Source organism: Oryx dammah, unplaced genomic scaffold (genome assembly GCF_014754425.2).
Source record: "Oryx dammah isolate SB20612 unplaced genomic scaffold, SCBI_Odam_1.1 HiC_scaffold_27, whole genome shotgun sequence".
NCBI lineage: Eukaryota > Metazoa > Chordata > Mammalia > Artiodactyla > Bovidae > Oryx > Oryx dammah.
The window spans coordinates 45,614,175-45,638,501 of NW_024070211.1; the positions used below are offsets into that span (position 1 = coordinate 45,614,175).

General features: G+C 37.4%; 1 protein-coding gene across 1 annotated transcript in view; it reads left to right on the forward strand.

The window, feature by feature from the left end:
* Positions 1 to 562: 562 nt before the first annotated feature.
* C2CD6 (C2 calcium dependent domain containing 6) overlaps positions 563 to 24,327 on the forward strand; it is a 133,595-nt gene continuing 109,830 nt past the window's right edge. The window contains exons 1-5 of the mRNA XM_040227921.1: positions 563 to 676; positions 15,183 to 15,269; positions 15,805 to 15,856; positions 17,172 to 17,317; positions 21,950 to 22,072. Of these exons, the coding sequence (XP_040083855.1) occupies positions 563 to 676; positions 15,183 to 15,269; positions 15,805 to 15,856; positions 17,172 to 17,317; positions 21,950 to 22,072 (522 nt within the window). The remainder of the gene's footprint in view (positions 677 to 15,182; positions 15,270 to 15,804; positions 15,857 to 17,171; positions 17,318 to 21,949; positions 22,073 to 24,327) is intronic.

A 24,327-nucleotide genomic window follows, 5' to 3' on the forward strand; every position in this document is an offset into this window, starting at 1 on the left:
GAAACATAGACGTCTGAGAAGGAAGATGAATATTAACGTGTTGGGTTATGAATCTATGGGACAGTCGAGTAAAAGTATCCATGTACACTGTTAAAAATATAGCATCTGGAACTCAGGGGATAGTATTCGGAGGTGTACGGAGAAGAGAGAAGGTTTATGATGGATTAAAGGACAGACAGGAAACGAACTAAATTCAATCACCGTGCAGAGGAGCTTTGCTGTCAGGCAGCAAGCTCAGACTTCCTTCAAAGGGAGGCTGAAACGGCAGTTGGAACTAGGACAGCCCCTGTTCCAGCCTGGGGCAGAGGCCGGACTGAATGTGCAGGTCACGTGGTGTGTGTGCGAGCACAGGAAAAGCGCGGGAAAGGTGGTGAGAGGGCTGCGCCTGCGCAGTAGCAGGCAGTCGGTTAGTGCGCAGACCTGCCCAGCCGAGGATGGAGGGATGGAGCCGCCCCAAGACATGGCTAAGGTTTCCAACACAGAAGATAATCACAACAGGCGGGTCCATTCCCTGTACACAGCACCGTTATTTCAGAGAATTTGCCAAACCAACTTGGAAAATATGCAAGCACGGGGGTCGAAATTCTCTTCAGCCTGGAACGTCCAGGGGCAGGACAAGACCCCTAATCTGCCCAAAGTCGAGTCTAAGGAGGGTCCTGGGTACCGGCTGCTGAATGTAAGTGGGGGGTCTGGCGGGTGGAGTCTGTCCCCTGACCCCATAGAGGGTCAGGCAGGACCAAGGGCTCAGTGTGCCAGTGGGAGGGAGGGAAACCTGCCCTCGTTTAGAGAGTTGTATCACTTCATGGGAAATAGATGGGGAAACAGTGGAAACAGTGGCGAACTTTATTTTTTGGGGCTCCAAAATCACTGCAGATGGTGACTGCAGCCCTGAAATTAAAAGACACTTACTCCTTGGAAGAAAAGTTATGACCAACCTAGAGACCGTATGCAAAAGCGGAGACATTACTTTGCCGACTAAGGTCCGTCTAGTCAAGGCTATGGTTTTTCCTGTGGTCATGTATGGATGTGAGAGTTGGACTGTGAAGAAGGCTGAGCATGGAAGAATTGGTGCTTTTGAACTGTGGTGTTGGAGAAGACTCCTGAGAGTCCCTTGGACTGCAAGGAGATCCAACCAGTCCATCCTAAAGGAGATCAGTCCTGGGTGTTCATTGGAGGGATTGATGTTGAAGCTGAAACTCCAATACTTTGGCCACCTGATGTCGAGAGCTGACTCATTTGAAAAGACCCTGATGCTGGGAAGGATTGAGGGCAGGAGGAGAAGGGGACAACAGAGGATGAGATGGTTGGATGGCATCACCAACACAATGGACATGGGTTTCGGTGAACTCGGGAAGTTGGTGATGGACAGGGAGGCCTGGCGTACTACAGTTCATGGGGTCGCAAAGAGTCAGACACGACTGAGCGACTGAACTGAACTGAACACCTGAGGAAGAGTTTTCTTGTGGGGCGCTGACAGTTATTTAACTTGTCAGAGTACCGTTTAATTACTGCCTACCCTGAAGGGTTGTCTGAAGAACTAAAAGAGGTAATAGTATAAAATACTTAATGCAGTGTGAAGTAAAGCAATAACAGATGTTAGCTGCTAACATCATCATAATCATCACTGGGAATTCATTTGTCTAAAGGGCTCAACTCCAGAAACATCAGTTAGCTCTCTTTTCAATGCCTGAGGTTCTTATACATGGACCTGCAGGAGCAAAACTGTATCATGTCTGCAAAATGAATTATTGGTGTCCTGTTCTTAATTAGGTAAATTTGTATCTGAAGTATATGAAACTCGAGTTTAATTTCCATTTAGAGAAGGCAATGGCAACCCGCTCCTGTACTCTTGCCTGGAAAACCATGGACGGAGGAGCCTGGTAGGCTGCAGTCCATGGGGTCGCTAAGAGTCGAACACAACTGAGCAACTTCACTTTCAGTTTTCACTTTCATGCATTGGAGAAGGAAATGGCAACCCACTCCAGTGATCTTGCCTGGAGAATCCCAGGGATGGGGGAGCCTGGTGGGCTGCCATCTGTGGGGTCGCACAGGGTCAGACAGGGCTGAAGCAACTTAGCAGCAGCAGCAGCAGGGGTACTGCCAAAACATAGAAGAAATGGAAAAGGGGAATCAAACTGAAACTCACATTTTCAAAGTTTGTTAGAGTGTTATTAGGAAATTTTGCATTCTTTGTTGTTCTTAAGTTATTAAAAAAATAGTACAGTATTTATCAGGAAACAATTCATATACATAAAGATATTGTTCTATCAGGAAACAAATGGTATACAAATTTAAGGAATTGAATTTGCCTTCTAATGCTTGTATATCATTTTTATATTTAGATTCCTGATTTATTTGTAATGTGTGGTATGCAGTCTGGATTTAATTTATTCTTTTCTCAAATAGATGTCCCAGCACCATTTATTAAAAAAAAAAAAAATCTATCTTTGCCCTAGAGTTTTGAGATGCCACGTTTATGCATGATTTAAGCTTCCATATGTTTTTTTTTTCTGGACTTCTATTCTATACCATTGGTGTTTATCAATTCAAGTGCCAAGACCTTATAATTTTTTTTAAGAAAAGATAAATCCTTTGTTGCAGCAATCTTTAACATGCTGAATGCCTTGTGAATATTCAAGAAGGGAATATGAAATGCAGCATTTTCCAAGGTCAAGCATATTTAGTAGGCATTTCCCATATATTTCATGACTCTACCTTGGGAAAAGTACTTAAGACCATTCTCTTTTATTTAAAGACTTAAAGTATGTTTTGAAGTCTAGTAGGGCTGGTCCCCTTCCCTCTTGTAGTTTTCTTTTCCTGTAACTTCCTGACTATTCTCACTCTTTATAAAAACTTTGTTAACTTGTTTATCTCATAATAAAAGCCTTTTAAAAAACTAAAGATTGCATTACATTGATAAATTAAGTAGAACTGACATCTTTATGATGTTGGTCTGTTCTATCCAGAGATGTTTTTTCATTATTCAACTCTACTTTTGTGTCTTTCAGAAGTGTTTTAAAGTTTTCCTCTTAAGAGTTTTGCACACTTCTTGTTAAGATTATTCCTCAGGTGGGGCTTCCTCTACTTTATATACTTCAATTATTTATGTATATTAAGGCTATAGATTTCTGTATGTTAATTTCATGTCCTGCTTCCTTATTGAATTTTTAAAATATTTGAGTTAGTAGTATTATTAATTCCCTAGGTTTTAGATATACTATCAGACCATCTTCAAATAGAGATAGTGTTGCTTCTTTTCTTTCAATTCTCTTGCCTCTATTTGATTTTTCTTACCTAACTGAATGGACTAATGCTACCAGTTAGTAACATGTTGAGTCATAGCAGAGACAGTAGACAGCCTTGCTTGTTCCTGATCTTAGTCCATGTTTCCACTATTTCCCCACCAAATGAAACATTTGAAGTTTCAAACTCCAAGTACTGGCTTAATTGCTTTTTGTGAGTGTTTTAACAGGAAAAGTTGTTGAATTTTGTCAGGGACCATTTATTAATAAAGATATATGGAGATAATTGCATAATTTTTCTCCTTATAAGGAGAATTTCATTATTAGTGAATTTCCTATTATTGAACCAACTTACTGCATTCCTAGAACTAACTAGTCTCACTTGATTTTTGCATATTATTTTCTTTGTGGTATTAGATTCTGTTTTTCTTATTTAGTATCTTTGTATCAATATTTTTGTTATATTCATCTATTGGAGAAGGAAATGGCAACCCAATCCAGTATTCTTGCCTGGAGAATCGCATGAACAGAGGATCCTGGTGGGCTACAGTCCGTGGGGTCGCACAGACTTGGACACAAAAAACCTGTTGATGAAAGTGAAAGAAGATAGTGAAAAAGTTGGCTTAAAGCTCAACATTCAAAAAATGAAGATCATGGTATCTGGTCCCATCACTTCATGCCAAGTAGATGGGGAAACAGTGGAAACAGTGTCAGACTTTATTTTTTTGGGCTCCAAAATCACTGCAGATGGTGATTGCACCCATGAAATTAAAAGACACTTACTCCTTGGAAGGAAAATTATGACCAACTTAGATAGCATATTGAAAAGCAGAGACATTACTTTGCCAACAAAGATCCATCCAGTCAAGGCTATGGTTTTTCCAGTGGTCTGTATGGATGTGAGAGTTGGACTGTGAAGAAAGCTGAGTGCCGAAGAATTGATGCTTTTGAACTGTGGTGTTGGAGAAGAAGACTCTTGAGAGTCCCTTGGACTGCAAGGAGATCCAACCAGTCCATCCTGAAGGAGATCAGTCCTGGGTGTTCATTGGAAGGACTGATGCTGAAGCTGAAACTCCAGTACTTTGGCCACCTCATGCGAAGAGTTGACTCATTGGAAAAGACTCTGATGCTGAGAGGGATTGGGGGCAGGAGGAGAAGGGGACGACAGAGGATGAGATGGCTGGATGGCATCACTGACTCGATGGATATGAGTTTGGGTGAACTCCGGGAGTTGGTGATGGTCAGGGAGGCCTGGCGTGCTGTGATTCATGGGGTCACAAAGAGTCGGACACGACTGAGTGACTGAACTGAACTGAACTGAACTGAAGTGCCTTCGCATTCATCTGTAATTTTCTTCATGGGTTTAGGTATCAATGCTATGCTTGCTTTGTAAAAAGAATAAGAATATTTTTGTTAATGGTGCCATTGCTATTGCTATTGCTAAGTCACTTCAGTCGTGTCCAACTCTCTGCGACCCCCATAGACAGCAGGCCACCAAGCTCCCCTGTCCCTGGGATTCTCCAGGCAAGAACACTGGAGTGGGTTGCCATTTCCTTCTCCAATGCATGAAAGCAAAAGGTGAAAGTGAAATCACTCAATCATGTCCGACTTAGCAACCCAATGGACTGCAGCCCAGCAAAATTGATGCTGTTGGTGGTAAATAGTTTGAACAGACCATTTTCTATTTTAAAAAGAGAGAGAGAGAGAGAGCTATCACCAATGAAAAGCACCGGGCCCAGACGATTTCACAGGGAATTCTACCGAATTCAAAGATTAAGTATCCCATGGTACCATTGGAGAAGGCAATGGCACCCCACTCCAGTACTCTTGCCTGGAAAATCCCATGGATGGAGGAGCCTGGTGGGCTGCAGTCCATGGGGTCGCTAAGAGTCAGACACGACTGAGCGACTTCACTTTCATTTTTCACTTTCATGCATTGGAGAAGGAAATGGCAACCCACTCCAGTGTTCTTACCTGGAGAATCCCAGGCATGTGGGAGCCTGGTGGGCTACTGTCTATTGGGTCGCACAGAGTCGGATATGACTGAAGCAACTTAGCAGCAGCAGCAGGAGATATAGATTATATTTAGGTTTTAAAATGCATTTGGAGGTCTGCAAAGTAGTCTTTTATGGTTTTTCAAAAATCTTATTTCTTGTTTGTGTTTTATCCTTATATAGTGATTAAGCTAGCTAGTGGTTTGTATATTTTGTTGGCTCTGTAGATCAATTTGGGCTTCCTAGCAGCTCAGTGGTAAAGAACCCACCTGCCAATGCAGGAGACCTGGGTTCAATCCCTGGATTGGGAAGATCCTCTGGAGAAGGAAGTGGCAACCCACTCTAATATTCTTGCTCGGAACATTCCATGGAAAGAGGAGCCTGGCAGGCTACAGTCCATAGGGTCTCAAAGAGTCAGACACGGCTGAGCAACTGAGCACACACACAGTCATAGATCAGTTTGAGAATTGATTTTTTAACAGTATTGAATCTTTCCAGTCATAAACATGGAATGTTGCCATTCATTTAGATCTTTAATTTCACTCAGGAATGTTTTATAGTTTTCAGTGTACTAGTCTTACATTTCTTCTTTTAAACTTACTAAGTATTTATTGTTTTGATGCTATTTCTAATGTAATTGTTTTCTTTTTATTTCCAGATTTTTCATTGCTAGTATATAGAAATGCAGTTCATTTTTATATTTTGTTCTTGTACCCTAAGACCTTGCTGAACTAAGTTATTAATTTTAGTAGTTTCTCTCCTTCTTCCTCTTCTTTTTTTGGTGGATTTTTAAGGAATTTCTGTATACAGAACTGTGTCACCTGCAAATAAAGATAGTTTTAGTTCTTTTTCTCAATTGTGGATACCTTTACTTCCTTTTTCTTGTCTGATTGCCCTGAATAAAACCTGTAGTACGATGTTGATTAAAAATAGAGTGAACCAGAAATGTAAAGTAATGCTCAAAATTCTCCAAGCCAGGCTTCAGCAATATGTGAACCGTGAACTTCCAGATGTCCAAGCTGGTTTTAGAAAAGGCAGAGGAACCAGAGATCAAATTGCCAACATCCACTGGATCATGGAAAAAAGCAAGAGAGTTCCAGAAAAACATCTATTTCTGCTTTATTGACTATGCCAAAGCCTTTGACTGTGTGGATCACAATAAACTGTGGAAAATTCTGAAAGAGATGGGAATACCAGACCACCTGACCTGCCTCTTGAGAAACCTATATGCAGGTCAGGAAGCAACAGTTAGAACTGGACATGGAACAACAGACTGGTTCCAAATAGGAAGAGGAGTATGTCAAGGCTGTATATTGTCATCCTGCTTATTTAACTTCTATGCAGAATACCTCATGAGAAATGCTGGGCTGGAAGAAGCACAAGCTGGAATCAAGATTGCCTGGAGAAATATCAGTAACCTCAGATATGCAGATGACACCACCCTTATGGCAGAAAGTGAAGAGGAACTAAAAAGCCTCTTGATAAAAGTCAAAGAGGCGAGTGAAAAAGTTGGCTTAAAGCTCAACATTCAGAAAACGAAGATAATGGCATCTGGTCCCACCACTTCATGCCAAATAGATGGGGAAACAGTGGAAACAGTGTCAGACTTTATTTTTCTGGGCTCCAAAATCACCGAAGATGGTGATTGCAGCCATGAAATTAAAAGACTCTTACTCCTTGAAAGAAAAGTTATGACCAACCTAGATAGCATATTCAAAAGCAGAGACATTACTTTGCCAGCAAAGTTCTATCTAGTCAAGGCTATGGTTTTTCGAGTGGTCATGTGTGGATGTGAGAGTTGGACTGTCAAGAAAGCTGAGGGCCGAAGAATTGATGCTTTTGAACTGCGGTGTTGGAGAAGACTCTTGAGAGTCCCTTGGACTGCAAGGAGATCCAACCAGTCCATTATAAAAGAGATCAGCCCTGGGTGTTCTTTGGAAAGAATGATGCTAAAGCTGAAACTCCAGTACTTTGGCCACCCCATGCAAAGAGTTGACTCACTGGAAAAGACTTTGATGCTGGGAGGGATTGGGGGCAGGAGGAGAAGGGGACGACAGAGGATGAGATGGTTGGATGGCATCACCGACTCAATGGACATGAGTTTTGGTGAACTCCGGGAGTTGGTGATGGACAGGGAGGCCTGGCGTGCTGTGATTCATGGGGTTGCAAACAGTTGGATACGACTGACAACTGAACTGAACTGAACTGAATCTTAAAGTGGAAAATATTCAGTCTTTCACCTTTGAGTGTGATGTTGGAGAATTTCCCGTCTATTCCTTGTCTGTTCAAAGTTTTTATTTAGAATACATTTTAGAACTTCTCTGGTGGTCCAGTGGTTGAGACTCTGCACTCCCATCGCAGGGGGCCCAGGTTCCATCCCTGGTTGGGGAACTAGTCCTACATGCTACAACTGAGATCCAGTGCAGCCAAATAAATAAATAAATATTTTTTAAAAAAGAATATATCTTGATTTTGTCAAATACATTTTCTGCATCTAGCTAAATTGTCATTTTGTCCTTTATTGGACATACTTACTAATATGACTTATTAATTTTATTACATTGATTTTTCAGATGAAAAAAATCCCACTTTGTCATGGTGTATGGTTCTTTTTAATGTTGTTGAATTTAATTTACTAATATCTTGTGGAAGATTTTTGCCTCTGTATTTGTCAGGAATAATGATTTATTGTTTTTTCATCTTGTGATGCCTGTCTGGCTTTGGTATTAATGTAATACTGACCTCATAGAATAACTTGGGATGTGTACTTTCCTCTTCTTGTTTTTTCTTTTTCCTTGAGTTTGTTAACGATTGTAAGTATTTGATAGAATTCACCAGTGAAACAGTTTGGGCCTAAGTTGTTTTTGTTTGGTTTGGTAGGAAAGAGCTTCAGTTAGTTATTTAATTTCTTTACTTGTTATAAGTCTTTCCAGATATTTTTCTTCAGTTCAGTTCAGTTCAGTTGCTCAGTTGTGTCTGACTCTTTGCGACCCCATGAATCACAGCACGCCAGGCCTCCCGGTCCATCACCAACTCCTGGAGTTCACTCAAACTCATGTCCATCGAGTCAGTGATGCCATCCAGCCATCTCATCCTTGGTCATCCCCTTCTCCTCCTGCCCCCAATCCCTCCCAGCATCAAAGTCTTTTCCAGTGAGTCAACTCTTCGCATGAGGTGGCCGAAGTACTGGAGTTTCAGCTTTAGCATCATTCTTTCCAAAGAAATCCCAGGACTGATCTCCTTCAGAATGGACTGGTTGGATCTCCTTGCAGTCCAAGGGACTCTCAAGAGTCTTCTCCAACACCACAGTTCAAAAGCATCAATTCTTCAGCACTCAGCTTTCTTGACAGTCCAACTCTCACATCCACACATGACCACTGGAAAAACCATAGCCTTGACTAGATGGACCTTTGTAGGCAAAGTAATGTCTCTGCTTCAGTTTTAATAATATGTGCCTTGATAGGAATTTTTCCATTTCATCTACATTTCTAATTGGTTAACATAAAATTGTTTGAGGTTGTAAGTAGTTACCTTGTATGGCAATAAACTTTTGCACATGGAGTGAAGTTTAGGATTTGTGATGGAGGCCATTATCCTGGATTATCTCATGGGCCCAATGTGTAATCACAAATGTCCTTATAAGAGAGAGATAGAGGGATATTTGGACACACTCAGAAGAGAAGGCAGTGTGATCACAGAGGTAGGGGTTGGAGTGATGTGACCACAAACTAAGGAATGCTGGCCTGTTGTCAGAAGCTATAAGGCATAAGACTGGATTTTTCCTTAAAATTTTGGCCCAAGGGGACTGATATTAGACTTCTGGTCTACACAACTGTGAAAAAACAAATTTTTATTGTTTTAGGTCACCAAGTTTGTAGCAATTTGTATAGCAGCTACAAGAACTAATACTATTTCTTTATAATCCTTTTAATTTTGTAAGATCAGTGGTATACCCCTTTCTTTTTTGGTTTTGGTAATTTGTAACCTCTATCTTTTATCTTCATCAGTATAGCTAAAGATTTGTCAGTTTTGGTGATCTTTTCAAGAACCTACCTTTAGTTTCATTGATTTTCTATTTTTTTTTAAAATCTTAATAATTTCTATTCTAACCTTTATTTTCTTCCTCTTCCTTGCTTTGAGTTGAGCTTGCTCTTATTTTTCTAAGTATGTTTAATGCTGATTTTTAGCTGAGCACTGCTTTAGGACACTTCATGATTTTGTGTTGTGTTTTCATTTATATTCAGCTCATAATACATCTGACTTCTGTTGTTTTTCTTCTTTGGCCCAGAGCTTATTTACAAATGTTTTTAATTTCCAAGATTTGTGTATTTCCCACATTTCCTTGTGTTCTTATAATTTATTCTGTTGAAGTAGGAGAACATTTTTTGTTTGATTTCAATTTTGCCAAATTTTATTGAAACTGGTTTTATGGGCTAGCATATGGTACATCTTACAGAATGTCCTATGTGCAGGTAAAGATATGTATTTTCGGGGGTTTTGTTCAATATTTTGTTTGTGAGATTCATCCTCGCTGTGTGTACGTGTAGTTATTTTCATTTTCCTTGCTTTGTAATATTCCATTGTATGAACATAACACATTATATTTATCCATTCCATTGTTAATGAATATTTGGGTTGTTTCTATTTTTTGGCTATGGTGAGTAATACAGCTGTAACTGTTCTTGTATATGTCTTTTGATACACATGTTTTTACATTCTGTTGGGGATATATCTAAGAATGGAATTTCTGGGTCATTATTATGTATGTATTCAACCAAATACCAAATGTTTTTCAAAGAGAATATACCAATTTATATTCCCACTGGCAGTGTGTTAGAGTTCTAAATAATCTCCATCCTTCCATTTCATAGTGCCCATCTTTTAATGGTTGGACATCTCAGGGAAGTGTAGTGGTATCTCTTTGTGGTGTTAGCTTTCATTTCCCTGATGACTAATGAGGGTGAGTTCCCTTCCAAATGATTATGAGTGAACTTATAAACTATTTTGTGAAGTGCTTGTTCCCCATTTTTCTGTTGGATTGTCTAACTTTTTCTTACTAGTTTGTATACTTTTGTGTATCCATTCTAGTTATAGGCCCTTTGTCAGTTATACTAAACATGTTGCAAAAATCTTCCAGTGTCTTATCTTCACTTTACTCTGTGTGTGTATGTGTGTTCTCAGTGGTGTCTGACTCTTTGTGACCCCATGGACTGCAGCTCGCCAGGCTCCTCTGTCCATGGGATTTTGCTGGCAGTAATACTGGAGTGGGTTGCCATTTCCTCCTCCAGGGATTGGAACCTGTGCTTCCTGCATTTCCTACATTGACAAGTGGATTCTTTACCACTGTGCCACCTGGGAAGCCCATTCACTTTCCTAATGGTGTCATTTAATAAGAGTTATTAAATTTAATGTAGTTTAATATTTCAAACTTTTTTGTGGTTATTGCTCTGTGTTCTGTTTTAGAAATCTACCTATATCATCTTCTAATTGTTTATATCATGAAAACGTCATGAAAATCTTCTTCTGTATTATCTTTTAATCGTTTTTCCTTTCACATTGAGATCTGCAATTCACTGTACCTGATTCTGTGTGTGTACTGTGAGGTATGTCAGGTTTTCTATTCTTTTTCTCTCTCTTTTTTTCCCTTTTGTTCTTCATTCTTTTCTCTTCTTTCCTTTCTCTCTTTCTGCTTTTTCTTCTCTCTCTTTCTTCTGTGTGGCAATTTCTACTTACTCATTTGACAGTGTTTTTTCCCCACTATTCTTTAGTTCCGTCTTTATCACAAGTGAAGTTTGCATAAATGTTTGTTTCCAGACTCTGTAATGAGTTTATTTGGTGCATTTATCTATTGTTATGCTAATACTAATTCCATTCTTCAAGGGCTTCCCTTGTGGCTCAGCTGGTGACGAATACGCCTGCAATGCCGGAGACCTGGGTTCGATCCCTGGGTTGGGAAGATCCCCTGGAGAAGGGGAAAGGCTACCCCCACTCCAGTATTCTGGCCTGGAGAATTCCATGGACTGCATAGTTCATGGGGTCGCAAAGAGTTGGACACGACCGAGCAACTTTCACTTCACTTCACTTCATGCTAATGCTGTTAGACATTAATAAATAATGTCTTTATTTCTTTAATTTTTAAGTACGTCATCTTGTTTTTCTTCAAGATTGTCTTGGAAAAGCTCATCAGTTTCCACAGGAAGACTTGTTGGAACTTTGATTTTGATTGCCTAAAACTATAGCTCAATTTGAGGAAATGAATTACATATTTTATATAATATAATATAATATATGTAATATAGGTAGATATGTATATTTATTTACATATAAGCATATATAAAGTATATATAACATACTTATGTATAATATATACATATTACATAATATAAATAAATATATATATATATATAATACAACTTCTTTATGCTTTTACACTTATTTATTTTGTCTAGGCTCCTCTTCCCCTAGTCTTTAATTTTTTACTTCTTCAGACCCAACTGAAACATTGTCACCTCCTTCCCTAACACTCTTTCTTCTCACTCCCCTTATCTGCCCTGTGTTTATGCAGTGGTTTATAGGCATCCTGAATGGGGCTTGGTACCGGATTAATAACCCTCGCTTCTCTTTAGCTCCAGTGTTGTGACCGTTAGTACTTTCAGAAAAGTGGACAACCAAATAGGGAACTAAGTATTACTTTCATCCAAGGCATTCTGGTGATGAGTCACAGTTGTAAACTATTATGGAATTCTTACCTCCATATCATATTGAAGGCAGTGGGCCTATCAGATGGAGAAGGTGTTCATTCTGAGCAGACTGTGCCGAGGTGGGCATACATGTGGGAACTGGCAGCTTCAAACCTCCAGAAAGATAGATTTGGAAAGAGAGACATAGGCATCTAAATGTGACTTCTTAGCAGTATTCTCCAAATTTCTTTGACTGCACAATATTATCAATAAAAATATGTGAACATCTTTAACCAATGTTTTGAATATTTATACTTTATAAAATGTAATGCAATTTACTTTATAGATTCTACAATATACAAAAATTAAAAATTACAAATAAGCAATATTTCTAAAACTGATTTTTAATTCATTTTGTTTATTAGTGGTACGTAAATCAATAAGTATCACTATTTTTGAAAAACATGATTTAATACTAAGTGATGTAGTGGTTTGAAGGTCTGGTTTAAGGCGAATTTATTTCAGTGTTCAGTTTTTAATGCTGTTATATTTAGAAAAGATACCTTTAAATATTTGAAATTCCAATTGGAAGCAATGCTTTTTTCTTGAGCCTGTTAAATCACAGTACTCATTTTTCATTTCTGTCATGTTATTCAAGTTTTTAGCTCACATGTTTTGCATAAAATGTTACTTCTCTGATTACTTAGTTCTGGTAAACTCTGGGGAGGGCTTTCATTTTTTTACGTTTAAAAGGAAAAATGGTCTCAAGCTGTTGATGGGCTTCCCTGGTAGCTCAGCTGGTAAAGATCTGGAGACTCCTCATGAACAGAGGAGTCCAGGGGGTCGCGAAGAGTCGGACACGACTGAGTGACTAAGCACAGCACACAGCACACAACCTGCTGAAATTCTTCATTTGTGAATTTTTTAAACACTTTAAACACTTTAAATTTTTTAAAGTGTTTCTAAATTTTTAAAATGTGATACTGTAAGCTTCTAGGGTTCTCATAACACATTTGCATACACATAAAGTATGTGTATTTAGAAGGAAATATTTCCAGTAGTTTTTAAAATGTTCTCATCTTAACATGAGTTTATTTCAAAAAGATAGTTATTTTCATACTCATTAAAATGTCACCACCTTACTCTGAAAGGACAGATTAAGAAGTATATATTTTAAAATATTTGCTAGTTTGTGTACTACTCACAGCCATCGAAGAAAAGTTTAGAAGTTGCAACATTTCTTTTTGTAAAACCAAAGTGTATGATGCATCTTTATGTTTACCAACTTTTTAAAATGGCTTTGCCATGAAATTTCTTGTGATCAATGTTTATCTATTTGCAAAGTAAACTAAATATTCTACTACTCAAGGTAATGTAATTGATTGACCTACTTAACTAGCAAACGCAATACCCAAACTGTTTTAAAGAATTCCATGTATCTGTAGCTTGTACATTGAATGACAGTATCTGACCAATTGAATAAATTATTGTTTTTCCATGTATAAGATATGTGCAGAGAATGAGTAAAGATAAACTCTCTCTTCTCAGCATTTGTTTTTCTTATAGTGAAACTGTCATCGTTTTTTAACTTGTCTTCAACACTGGCCTGAACTTCTCAAGGGCAGGAACATTACAAGCTGAAAGCAGCACAATGCCAGGCATATAATCCTGCCAGTACACTAGTGAATGCTAACTGATGTAAGGATAGTGAGGTTGCCATTAGTGCTAGGAGGGGAGAATGCTAGGAGAAGGAAAGCCTGCAGGCTGGTGGGTTTTCAAAGAAAACTGTGGAATGAGGGAGAGTGGTCCAGAAAGGCCATTGGAAACAAAGTGCAGAGGCTTTTAAATAGAAGTGCCAGGAGGGACTTCTGTTCAAGGTGGGGCCAAAGGCAGCAGAGATAAAAGGCAAGTGGAATTAATTGGAATTAAAATTCTCTGCAGGTTCAGGAGAAATTCTATGTGGTGTCAGAGGCTTTATGAGACTAGTCTTTAGAAGTTTTGTTCAAGGTTCTAAACAGAATTTTGGCAAAGAGTTGTTTTGCTCATGCTGCTGCCATTGAAGACAGCTCTGCTCATATGAGGAAGGAAAAGTAAAAAAGATAAAATGAAGGATTGTTAAGTAAAATGCCAAATTGTTAAGGCTAAATTGAGTATTAGTATTCTAAAGAAGTTTTTCCTAGTTATTTAGTAGTTACTAAGATGCATTTTCAAAGTAGACTTCCATAAGAAGATCATTAAAACAGAAAGTATGGTGTTCCATATTAAATACACATAGACTGTACACAGATTGATATTTTTGTAACAATACAGTAATTGTCATTCAGTTAGCTTAACCTGTGAATTAATCATATATAAAAAGCACATTAAACGAGTCATGCAACAATAACAAAATGATCCAAGATATATATTTAAAAAATGTTTTCAGTACACCTCAAGTATTTGTTCTGTCCTTTAAAACAAAAATTTCAACATAACTAAGGATTTATGCATATTATAAGAATTAAACAAGTGATTCTTAAAAGACACATAACAACAAATCTTTTGGGAAATTTTTCCTTATAGATAAGACCATGTTGATTCAAGTTCAGCGATGGTTGAGAATAAATATAATTCTCCTTTTTTCAGGTTAGATTTTTAATAGACCATTTGTTCACTATTCCCCTCACCTTTCCTCTCTTTCCCCTTCCCATCCCTAGCTCTTTACTTTAAAAATCTGCATTAAAATGTCTCGTAATTTTTAAATGCTAACCATTATGTGTAGTGACTAGAGCTCTTAAAAACAAAATATCAACCCACAGATACCAATTGATTGAGTTATTCTGGATGAAATCACACAACCAAAAACCAAAAGCCATCTATTTATTAGTCCTTTCCAGGGTACCTACTATTCCAAAGGGTATAATTGCAGTCCCTGCAGTGGCTGATAACTGAAGGAATATTGAAATACTTTGCACCAGGGTTACTGCTGTTTGTGAGATACAGGATCTAGTCCACATTAGATTGAGATGATCATTTTTTGTTAGCAAGGAGAACTCACTGTTCATGCTGTTATGTACTTCTCTCCTATCTCACAACACATTTTGTTTCTCTGCTAACTTAATAATAAACTTGGGGTAGAGATGAGTTTTCAAGTCATAGAATATATAATACTAAAATATATAGTATCTGACACTAGACACTCATAAAATACTTGTTGAATTGAAGTGATATTTTATCTAATTATATTCTTCTTTGCCTTCTAAAGTCTCAACTTATTTACATTGTAGATGCTGAGAAAAACTCTTAAAGGGTCTGAAAATAAAGAACCAGAAGTAACACATGAGGCACCAAGTTTGGTGCCATTTGGGGATGTGGTATGTATGACTAAGTCTCAATAAACCTATATAAATTTTTTATTTCATATGAAGACAATTTAATGTTTATTACATGGTATCAAAAAGCATGAATAGAAAATGGCTGTCTCTGATAACCATATTCATGAATTTTTCATTTTTATGAGTCAGATAAGCATTCTAATAATCACTGAAAACATTCTGATTGGCAGAAAAACTGTTATCTGTACTAGGGATTCCCAAGATGTTATGTTTTATCAGTCCTCACCTAATGTAAAATGAAAATGATTCAGAGTGACAGCTGTATTGAAGTTAATAAATGAACCATTTTGGGTTTGTATTCTTGTTTATTTTAGGTTTACTTTGAACAAATCTTGGCTATTTTTCTTCTGTATTTCTGCTTTATATCTGTGACTAGAAATTGCTAATAAAAAATTTCTAATGAGAAAAACTAACAAGTTGGAACTTTAAAAAATATAGTTTGGTGACAGTAAAATGAAAGAAAAATTAACTTTAAAAAAATTCATTCTCTTTGTTTTTATTTTGATTGTTATAGGTCGGCTGCCTGGCCATTCATGTAAGAAACTGCAAACATTTTACGCCTAAGAGTATCCTTTCTTTTGATTTAACGATCATACTAGGATCATATGTCACTGTTTCAGTTATATATTGCTGCCTTACAAAACACTCAAAGACTCAGTAGTTTAAAACATTTACCATTTTACTACTAATCATTATCTATGTGTTCACTAAGTGGTTCTTCTGCTTCACATTTTCACAGTTGGGGCTGTAGTTCAAAAGGGCTGGTATGTCCAAAAGAACTCATTTAAGTGTCTGGTGCCTTAATGAGAATGCCTGAAAGACTGGACTTAGCTGAGAGGCTGGACCTTTCTTCCCATGTTGTCCCAGGGTCTTGTCTTTCATCATTAATTTTTATTTTAAAATATTAAAATACTATCTTGATTACTGAAGTTTCTGGTGTCCACTTAACTTTGTACCCTGGGTGGTGCCTCTCTCACCTTGTCCTTGTCTCAGCCATGGTTGTGTCCATTGCATGTTAAAATAGTCACAGGACTAGGCCAGATTCAAGAGCAGAGGAGAATATTAAGTTCACTTTTTGAGGCGGGGAGTAACAAAAGATTTTTAACTATCTGTAATCCACCTCAATCATCGTGTAAGTTTAAGAAAAAATATATATCTTCTTGGATGATAGTACTAATTTATTTCTATGTGTCTCTTAAACATTGTTTAAATATTTTTCTCGGTGACTTTAAGTAAGTTGAATGCTTATTATTGGATTTATTGTGGCATAAAACCAGCCTCATTATGAAGGCTTGATGATTCTTTTTTATATAAAGTGAATTATTGAAGAGAATTCTATATAAGCAGAGTTTTAAAGATAAATCATAAAAACAAAATTGTTTTAATTCATGGAGTGCTATGAAAGATAAAAATACTGACCAATATAGTATAATATGTGAAGTAGACAGTGAAGTGAATTACAAGATAGAGTGCTGCTTTAAATTTTGTTGTCCTAAAATTAAGAATAGATCATTCTGAATTATTGTATTTTTCGAATTTCCACATAATTATTAGAAAAAGTTTTCAAGTATGTGTTGTGAATGTTTGGTTACCTTAAAAATAATATATAGAAAAATTTTCAAAATAATTATAATGAAAATGTGAGGATAAAAATATGAGAAGTAATCTAATGAAGAATCAACCATCTTTTCCTATTTGTGCCTACCACCAATCGGGAAAAATACTATTTTAAAATGCTTTCCTTATTGTTTAATATGCTCTATAACTTCTTTCTTTATTTGATTGAGTCTTAGGTTTTGGCCTGAATTGTTTAATAGGTTAATTTTACAATGTGTTACTGTCAATTACAACAAAATTTGCTTCCTAAATATGTATTTTCAGTCATTTCCCAGCATTACAGTAATTTGTTCATTCGCATCTCTATTAACAATGTGGTGAAATGTACAAAAACTTGTAGCTTGCTATCCCAAAACACTGAAAAGGATGTTATGATTACATTTGATGAAGTGAAGTATTTTTCTGTACAGGTAACGTTAAATTTCTCTTCTAGAAAAAGTAATGTATTTTTTATAATACATTGAAATATTCTACACTAATATGTTTTTTCCTCAGGGGATAGGAAAAATACAAAAGCAGTGTTCTTTTTATTTGATATTTTACAGTATTTATTTCTATATTATGGGCTATATTGATGTTTTTGCAGCTTACTGTAAAATGTATAATTGTGGTGTTCTCTGAAAGCTTGTTGTTGGTGATTCTCAGTGTTTATCACACATGCATGCATTCTTCTCTGTCTCACTCTTCCCCTCCCATCTGCCCTCTTCCACTTGTCTTAGTCAGGGTGGGCTATTATAGCAAATTACCACAGACTGGATGGCTTAAAAAACAGACCTTTATTTCTTGCTTTTCTGGAAGGTAGCAAGTTCCTTCAGTTCAGTTCAGTAGCTCAGTCATGTCCGACTCTTTGAGACCCCATGAATTGCAGCATGCCAGGCCTCCCTGTCCATCACCAACTCCTGGAGTTCACCCAAACTCATGTCCATCGAGTCGGTGATGCCATCCAGCCATCTCATCCTCTGTCGTCCCCTTCTCCTCCTGCCCCCAATCCCTCCCAGCATCAGAGTCTTTTCCAATGAGTCAACTCTTCGCATGAGGTGGCCAAACTATTGGAGCTTCAGCTTCAGCATCAGTCCCTCCAATGAACACCCAGGACTGATCTCCTTTAGGATGGACTAGTTGGATCTTCTTGCAGTCCAAGGGACTCTCAAGAGTCTTCTACAACACCACAGTTCAAAAGCATCAATTCTTCGGCACTCAGCTTTCTTCACAGTCCAACTCTCACATCCATACATGACTACTGGAAAAACCATTGCCTTGACTAGATGGACCTTAGTTGGCAAAGTAATGTCTCTGCTTTTGAATATGCTATCTAGGTTGGTCATAACTTTTCTTCCAAGAAGTAAGTGTCTTTTAATTTCATGGCTGCAATCACCATCTGAAGTAATTTTGGAGCCCCCCAAAATAAAGTCTGACACTGTTTCCACTGTTTCCCCATCTATTTCCCATAAAGTGATGGGACCGGATGCCATGATCTTTGTTTTCTGAATGTTGAGCTTTAAGCCAACTTTTTCACTCTCCTCTTTTGCTTTCATCAAGAGGCCTTTTAGTTCCTTTTCATTTTCTGCCATAAGGGTGGTGTCATCTGCATATCTGAGGTTATTAATATTTCTCCCAGCAATCTTGATTCCAGCTTGTGCTTCCTCCAGCCCAGAGTTTCTCATGATGTACTCTGCATAGAAGTTAAATAAACAGGGTGACAATATACAGCCTTGACGTACTCTTTTTCCTATTTGGAACCAGTTTGTTGTTCCATGTCCTGTTCTAAATATTGCTTCCTGACCTGCGTATAGGTTTCTCAAGAGGCAGGTCAGGTGGTCTGGTATTCCCATCTCTTTCAGAATTTTCCACAGTTTATTGTGATCCACATAGTCAAAGGCTTTGGCATAGTCAATAAAGCAGAAATAGATGTTTTTCTGGAACTCTCTTGCTTTTTCCATGAATCCAACGGATGTTGGCAATTTGATCTCTGGTTCCTCTGCCTTTTCTAAAACCAGCTTGAATATCTGGAAGTTCACAGTTCACATATTGCTGAAGCCTGGCTTGGAGAATTTTGAGCATTACTTTACTAGCGTGTGAGATGAGTGCAATTGTGTGGTAGTTTGAGCATTCTTTGGCATTGCCTTTCTTTGGAATTGGAGTGAAAACTGACCTTTTCCAGTCCTGTGGCCACTGCTGAGTTTTCCAATTTTGCTGGCATATTGAGTGCAGCAGTTTCACGGCATCATCTTTTAGGATTTGAAATAGTTCAACTGGGATTCTACCACCTCCACTAGCTTTGTTCGTAGTGATGCTTTCTAAGGCCCACTTGACTTCACATTCCAGGATGTCTGGCTCCTTAGAAGGACACTAATCAGAATTCACAAGGCTCCAATTCTCATGACCTAGTTACCTCCCAGACACCCCATGAACAAATACTATTGCATTGGAGATTTAGGCTACAACATGACTTTTGAGAGGACCCAAACGTTCAGGCCATAGCACACCTTTTTTTTTCATCTCCTTTTTCTCTACCTCTCTGCTTTCTTCTTATGTAGACTCTCTCTCATTCCTTTTGCACGGATTAGCTTATTTAGTCTTTATAACAACCCTTTGCTGTACTCTTATATATATAGTCTTATTATCTTTGTTTTGCAGATGAACAAATAGGTACTGCAAGGTTTAAAGAAATTTCTTAAGGTTATAGAACTAGTAATTGGTGGAGCTGAGAATGCAGTCAGTCTGGCTTCAACTGGCTTCATTAAACTGTCTCTCACACCAGGGCTTGCTCCGCTGAGTTTACTTCTGTTTACAGTTAAGCTTTCTAGAATCCTAAATGTATCTCAGAGCTGTCTTTAAAATGAGAGATACTATTTCATTTAGCTGCAGGATTCCTTGATTAGTCCAATTGTTTCCTGATAGTTTTATTACATCTGTTGAATTTTAGTGAAATCCTAAAACATTTTCTCTATGTCATATATATGTATATATGTGTGTATATACATATGTGTGTGTATATATATATATATTTCAAACTTCATTTTGCTTAAGTGTTGAGTATTGAAAATATTTCTTTAAACATGTGTTTAAAAAAGCATTATTTTCCTAGATGCAATCCATATTATTTCTTTTACTTTGCAAATAATTTTCCTATGCTTTATTGCCAAATTTTCAGGAATTTTGTAGATATATGTTCATTTAAATAAAACTTGCAAATAATACTGGAAAAATATAAATTAATAGAGTGCTTATTTTCATTAGATAATCAAAATATTTTTCCTATGTTTAATAGGAGATATTAGTTTGATTATAATAAGAGGAGAGTTTTAGTGGAACTCTAATGGAAAGTTTTGGAATTATCTAGTAATATTAACATAGAAAATTGGACAAACAAAAAAAGAAATGTGAACAAAAAGCAAGACATTAATTCCAGAGAAATTAAAAAAATTTTACAGGACTAAAAACATAATCGTTGTAAGGGTATTATTAAATCCTAAAAATAGTTACATGTACATATTATAAACACTAAGTGTTAGTCTAACAAAAAAGTATGAAATATATTGGAGGACTAATGGGAAAAGAAATGTGAAAACTGTGGGACAAGGCTCCTGACAGCTAATATTTTTCTTCCACAATAAGCAGTCAATAGATTGTATCTATATGACGTCAGTGTTCATAGTAGCATTATTTATAGTGCCAAGATATGGATGCAACCTAAGTGTCCATCAAAAGATAAATGGAAAAAGAAGATATAATACATATATATATACACAACAGAATACTACTCAGCCATAAAAAAAATGAAATTTTACCATTTGCAGCAACATGGATGGGCTTGGAGGGCATTATGCCCAGTGAAATATGTCAGAAAGAGAGACAAATACTGTATGATATCACTAATATGTGGCATCTAAAATATAGAACAGATTAGTGAATATAAGAAAAAAGAAGATTCACAGATACAGAGAAGACAAAAGTAATGGTTACCTGTGGGGAGATGGAAGGAGGAGGAGCAAAACAGGGATAGAGAATTAAGAGGTACCAACTATTAGGTATAAAGTAAGCTACATGGATATATTGTACACATGGAGAAGATAGCAGATATTTTATAGAACTATAAATGGAGTACAACCTTTAAAAATTAGGAATCACTATATTGTACACCTGTACTTTATATATTACACATCTGAGACTTCCTGGTGGTCCACTGGTTAAAAATACACCTGCCAGTGCAGGATCAAACATGGGTTTGATCCCTGGTCTGAGAAGATCCTACATGCTTGCATAGCAACTGAGCCCATGTACCACAACCGTTGGAGCCCACACACCTAGAGCCCATGCTCTGCAGGAGAAGCCACTGCAGCAAGAAGCCCTCACACCACAGCTAGAGAGTAACCCATGCTCTCAACTAGAGAATGCACTCATGCAGCAGTGAAGACCCAGCCAAAATAAATAAATAAATATCCCCTGCTGTTTGCAGCAACATGGATGGATTTTGAGGGCATTATGCTAAGTAAAATAAGTCAGGGAAAGACAAACGCTGTGTGATCATTTATACGTGCAGTCCAAAAAATGAGGAAATTCCCTGATGGTCCAGTGGTTAGAATCCTGTGCTTTCACTGCCCAAGGTGTGGATTCAATCTCTGATCAGGGAACTAAGATCTTACAAGCCATGTAGCACAGCCAGAAGGAAAAAAGGGAAATGAACTCATAGAGAACTGATTGGTGGTTGCTAGAGGTGGGGTTTGGGGGTGAGCAACATGAATGAAGGTAATCAAAAGGTGCAAACTTCCAGTTATAAGATGAGTAAGTCCTTGGGATCTAATGAGTAGGATGGTGACTGTCGTTAACAACACGTGTGATCAGTCACTAAGTCGTGTCCGACTCTTTGCAACCCCATGGGTCTGTAAGTTGTCAGTCTTCTCTGTCCATGGTACTTGAAATAGGTGTTTCAAAAAATGGATGCTTCAAAAAGTATATTTTATGGGTGTTTTTATTCAGAATTTATGTCTGAAATTCGGACTGAAATTTATTGTTTCTTTTCATATGTATTTTGTGTTAAGGTTCCCAGACGTCAAGATGATGAGAAGAATAATATTCGCTTAGAACTAATGCAACATGACAATACAAAAAAGTACCTTCTCTTGTTAGGGAGAGTTCAGGTACATCTTTATGAAGTAATTCAGGTATGTATCAAATCATTTTTTCACCTTGGTATCACATTGTCCAGTTGGTGTTTGTTTTCAAGATTTATCTGTACTTAATGGACTTCTTTTGCTCATTATCTGTCTGATATGCTTAGTAAAGTTACGTGTGTAGTAAACAATATTTCCCTCTGGCTCAAAAAAAAAAAGTTAGTTTGTAACAGCATAATGTTTTTTTAATTTTATTTCCTGGAGGGCAATAAGTAAGTGAAAGTTGTTCAGTTGTGTCCAACTCTTTGTGACCCCATGGACTGTAGCCTGCCAGTCTCTTATGTCCTTGGGGATTCTCCAGGCAAAAATACTGGAATGGGTAGCCATTTCTTTCTTGAGAGGATCTTCCCCACCCTGGGCTCACACCTGGGTCTCAGGCATTGCAGGCAAATTCTTTACCATCTGACCCACCAGGGAAGCCCCGAAGGGTAATGATACAACCTAAAAGACTAAGCATGCTTTTTGTTTGTTTTATTTTGTTTTCTGAAATGTTTCAAAACAAGACTCAGACCACAAACTCTATTGTCAGTTCCAGTTTCAGTTCAGTTCTTTTTTTCCCTAATTTATTTATTTTTTATTGAAGGATAATTACTTTACAGAATTTGTTTTTCTGTCAAACCTCAACATGAATCAGCCATAGGTATACATACATCCTCCTCCCTTTGAAGCTCCCTCCCATCTCCCTGCCCATCCCATCCCTCTAGGTTGATACAGAGCCCCTGTTTGAGTTTCCTGAGCCATACAGCAAATTCCTGTGGCTATCTATTTTAGATATGGTAATGTAAGTTTCCATGTTACACTTTTCATACATTTCACCCTCTCCTCCCCTCCCCGTAAGTCTATTCTCTATGTCTGTTTCTACATTGCTCTTCTGTAAGTAAATTCTTCAGTCCCATTTTTCTAGATTCCATATATATGTGTTAGAATACAACACTTATTTTTCTCTTTCTGACTTACTTCACTCTGTATAATAGGTTCTAGGTTCATCCACCTCATTAGGAACTGATGCAAAAGTGTTCCTTTTTAATATTCCATTATGTATATGTACCACAACTTCTTTATCCATTCATCTGTTGATGGACATCTAGGTTGCTTCCATGTTCTAGCCATTGTAAATAGTGCTGCAGTGAACAGTGGGATACATGTGTCTTTTTCAATTTTGGTTTCCTCAGGGATATGCCTAGGAGTGAGATTGCTGGGTCATATGGTGGTTTTATTCCTAGTTTTTTTTTTTTTTTTAAGGAATCTCCATACCATCTTCCATAGTGGCTGTATCAATTTATATTCCCACCAACAGTGCAAGAGTGTTCCCTTTTCTCCACACCTTCTCCAGCATTTATGGTTTGTAGACTTTATGGTGATGGCCATTCTGACCAGTGTGAGGTGATATCTCACTGTAGTTTTGATTTCCATTTCTCTAATAATGAGCAATGTTGAGCACTTTTTCATGTGTTTGTTAGCCATCTGTATGTCTTTGGAAAATGTCTGTTTAGATCTTTTTCCCACTTTTTGGTTGGGTGTTTGTTTTTCTGGTGTTGAGTTGTATGAGCTGCTTGTATATTTTGGAAATTAATCTTTTGTCAGTTGTTTCATTTGCTATTATTTTCTCCCATTCTGAGGGTTGTTTTTTCAGCTTACTTATAGTTTCCTTTGCTGTGTAAAAGCTTTTAAATTTAATCAGGTCCCACTTGTTTACTTTTGTTTTTATTTCCATTACTCTAGGAGATGGGTCATAGAGGATCTTGCTTTGATTTATGTCATTGAGTGTTCTGCCTATGTTTTTGTCTAAGAGTTTTATAATTTCTGGTCTTACATTTAGATCTTTAATCCATTTTGAGTTTATCTTTGTACACAGTGTTAGGAAGTGTTCTAATTTCATTCTTTTTCATGTAGCAGTCCAGATTTCCCAGCACCACTTATTGAAGAGGCTGTCTTTGCCCCATTATATATTCTTGTCTCCTTTGTAAAAAATAAGGTACCCATAGGTGCATGGGCTTATTTCTGGGCTTTCTATCTTGTTCCATTGGTCTATATTTCTGTTTTTGTGCCAGTACCATACTGTCTTGATGACTGTAGCTTTGTAGTATAATCTGAAGTCAGGAATGTTGATTCCTCCAGCTCTGTTCTTCCTCAAGACTGCTTTTGCTATTCGGAGTCTTCTGTATTTCCCTATGAATTGTGAAATTTTTTGTTCTAGTTCTGTGAAAAATGTCATTGATAATTTGATAGGGATTGCATTGAATCTG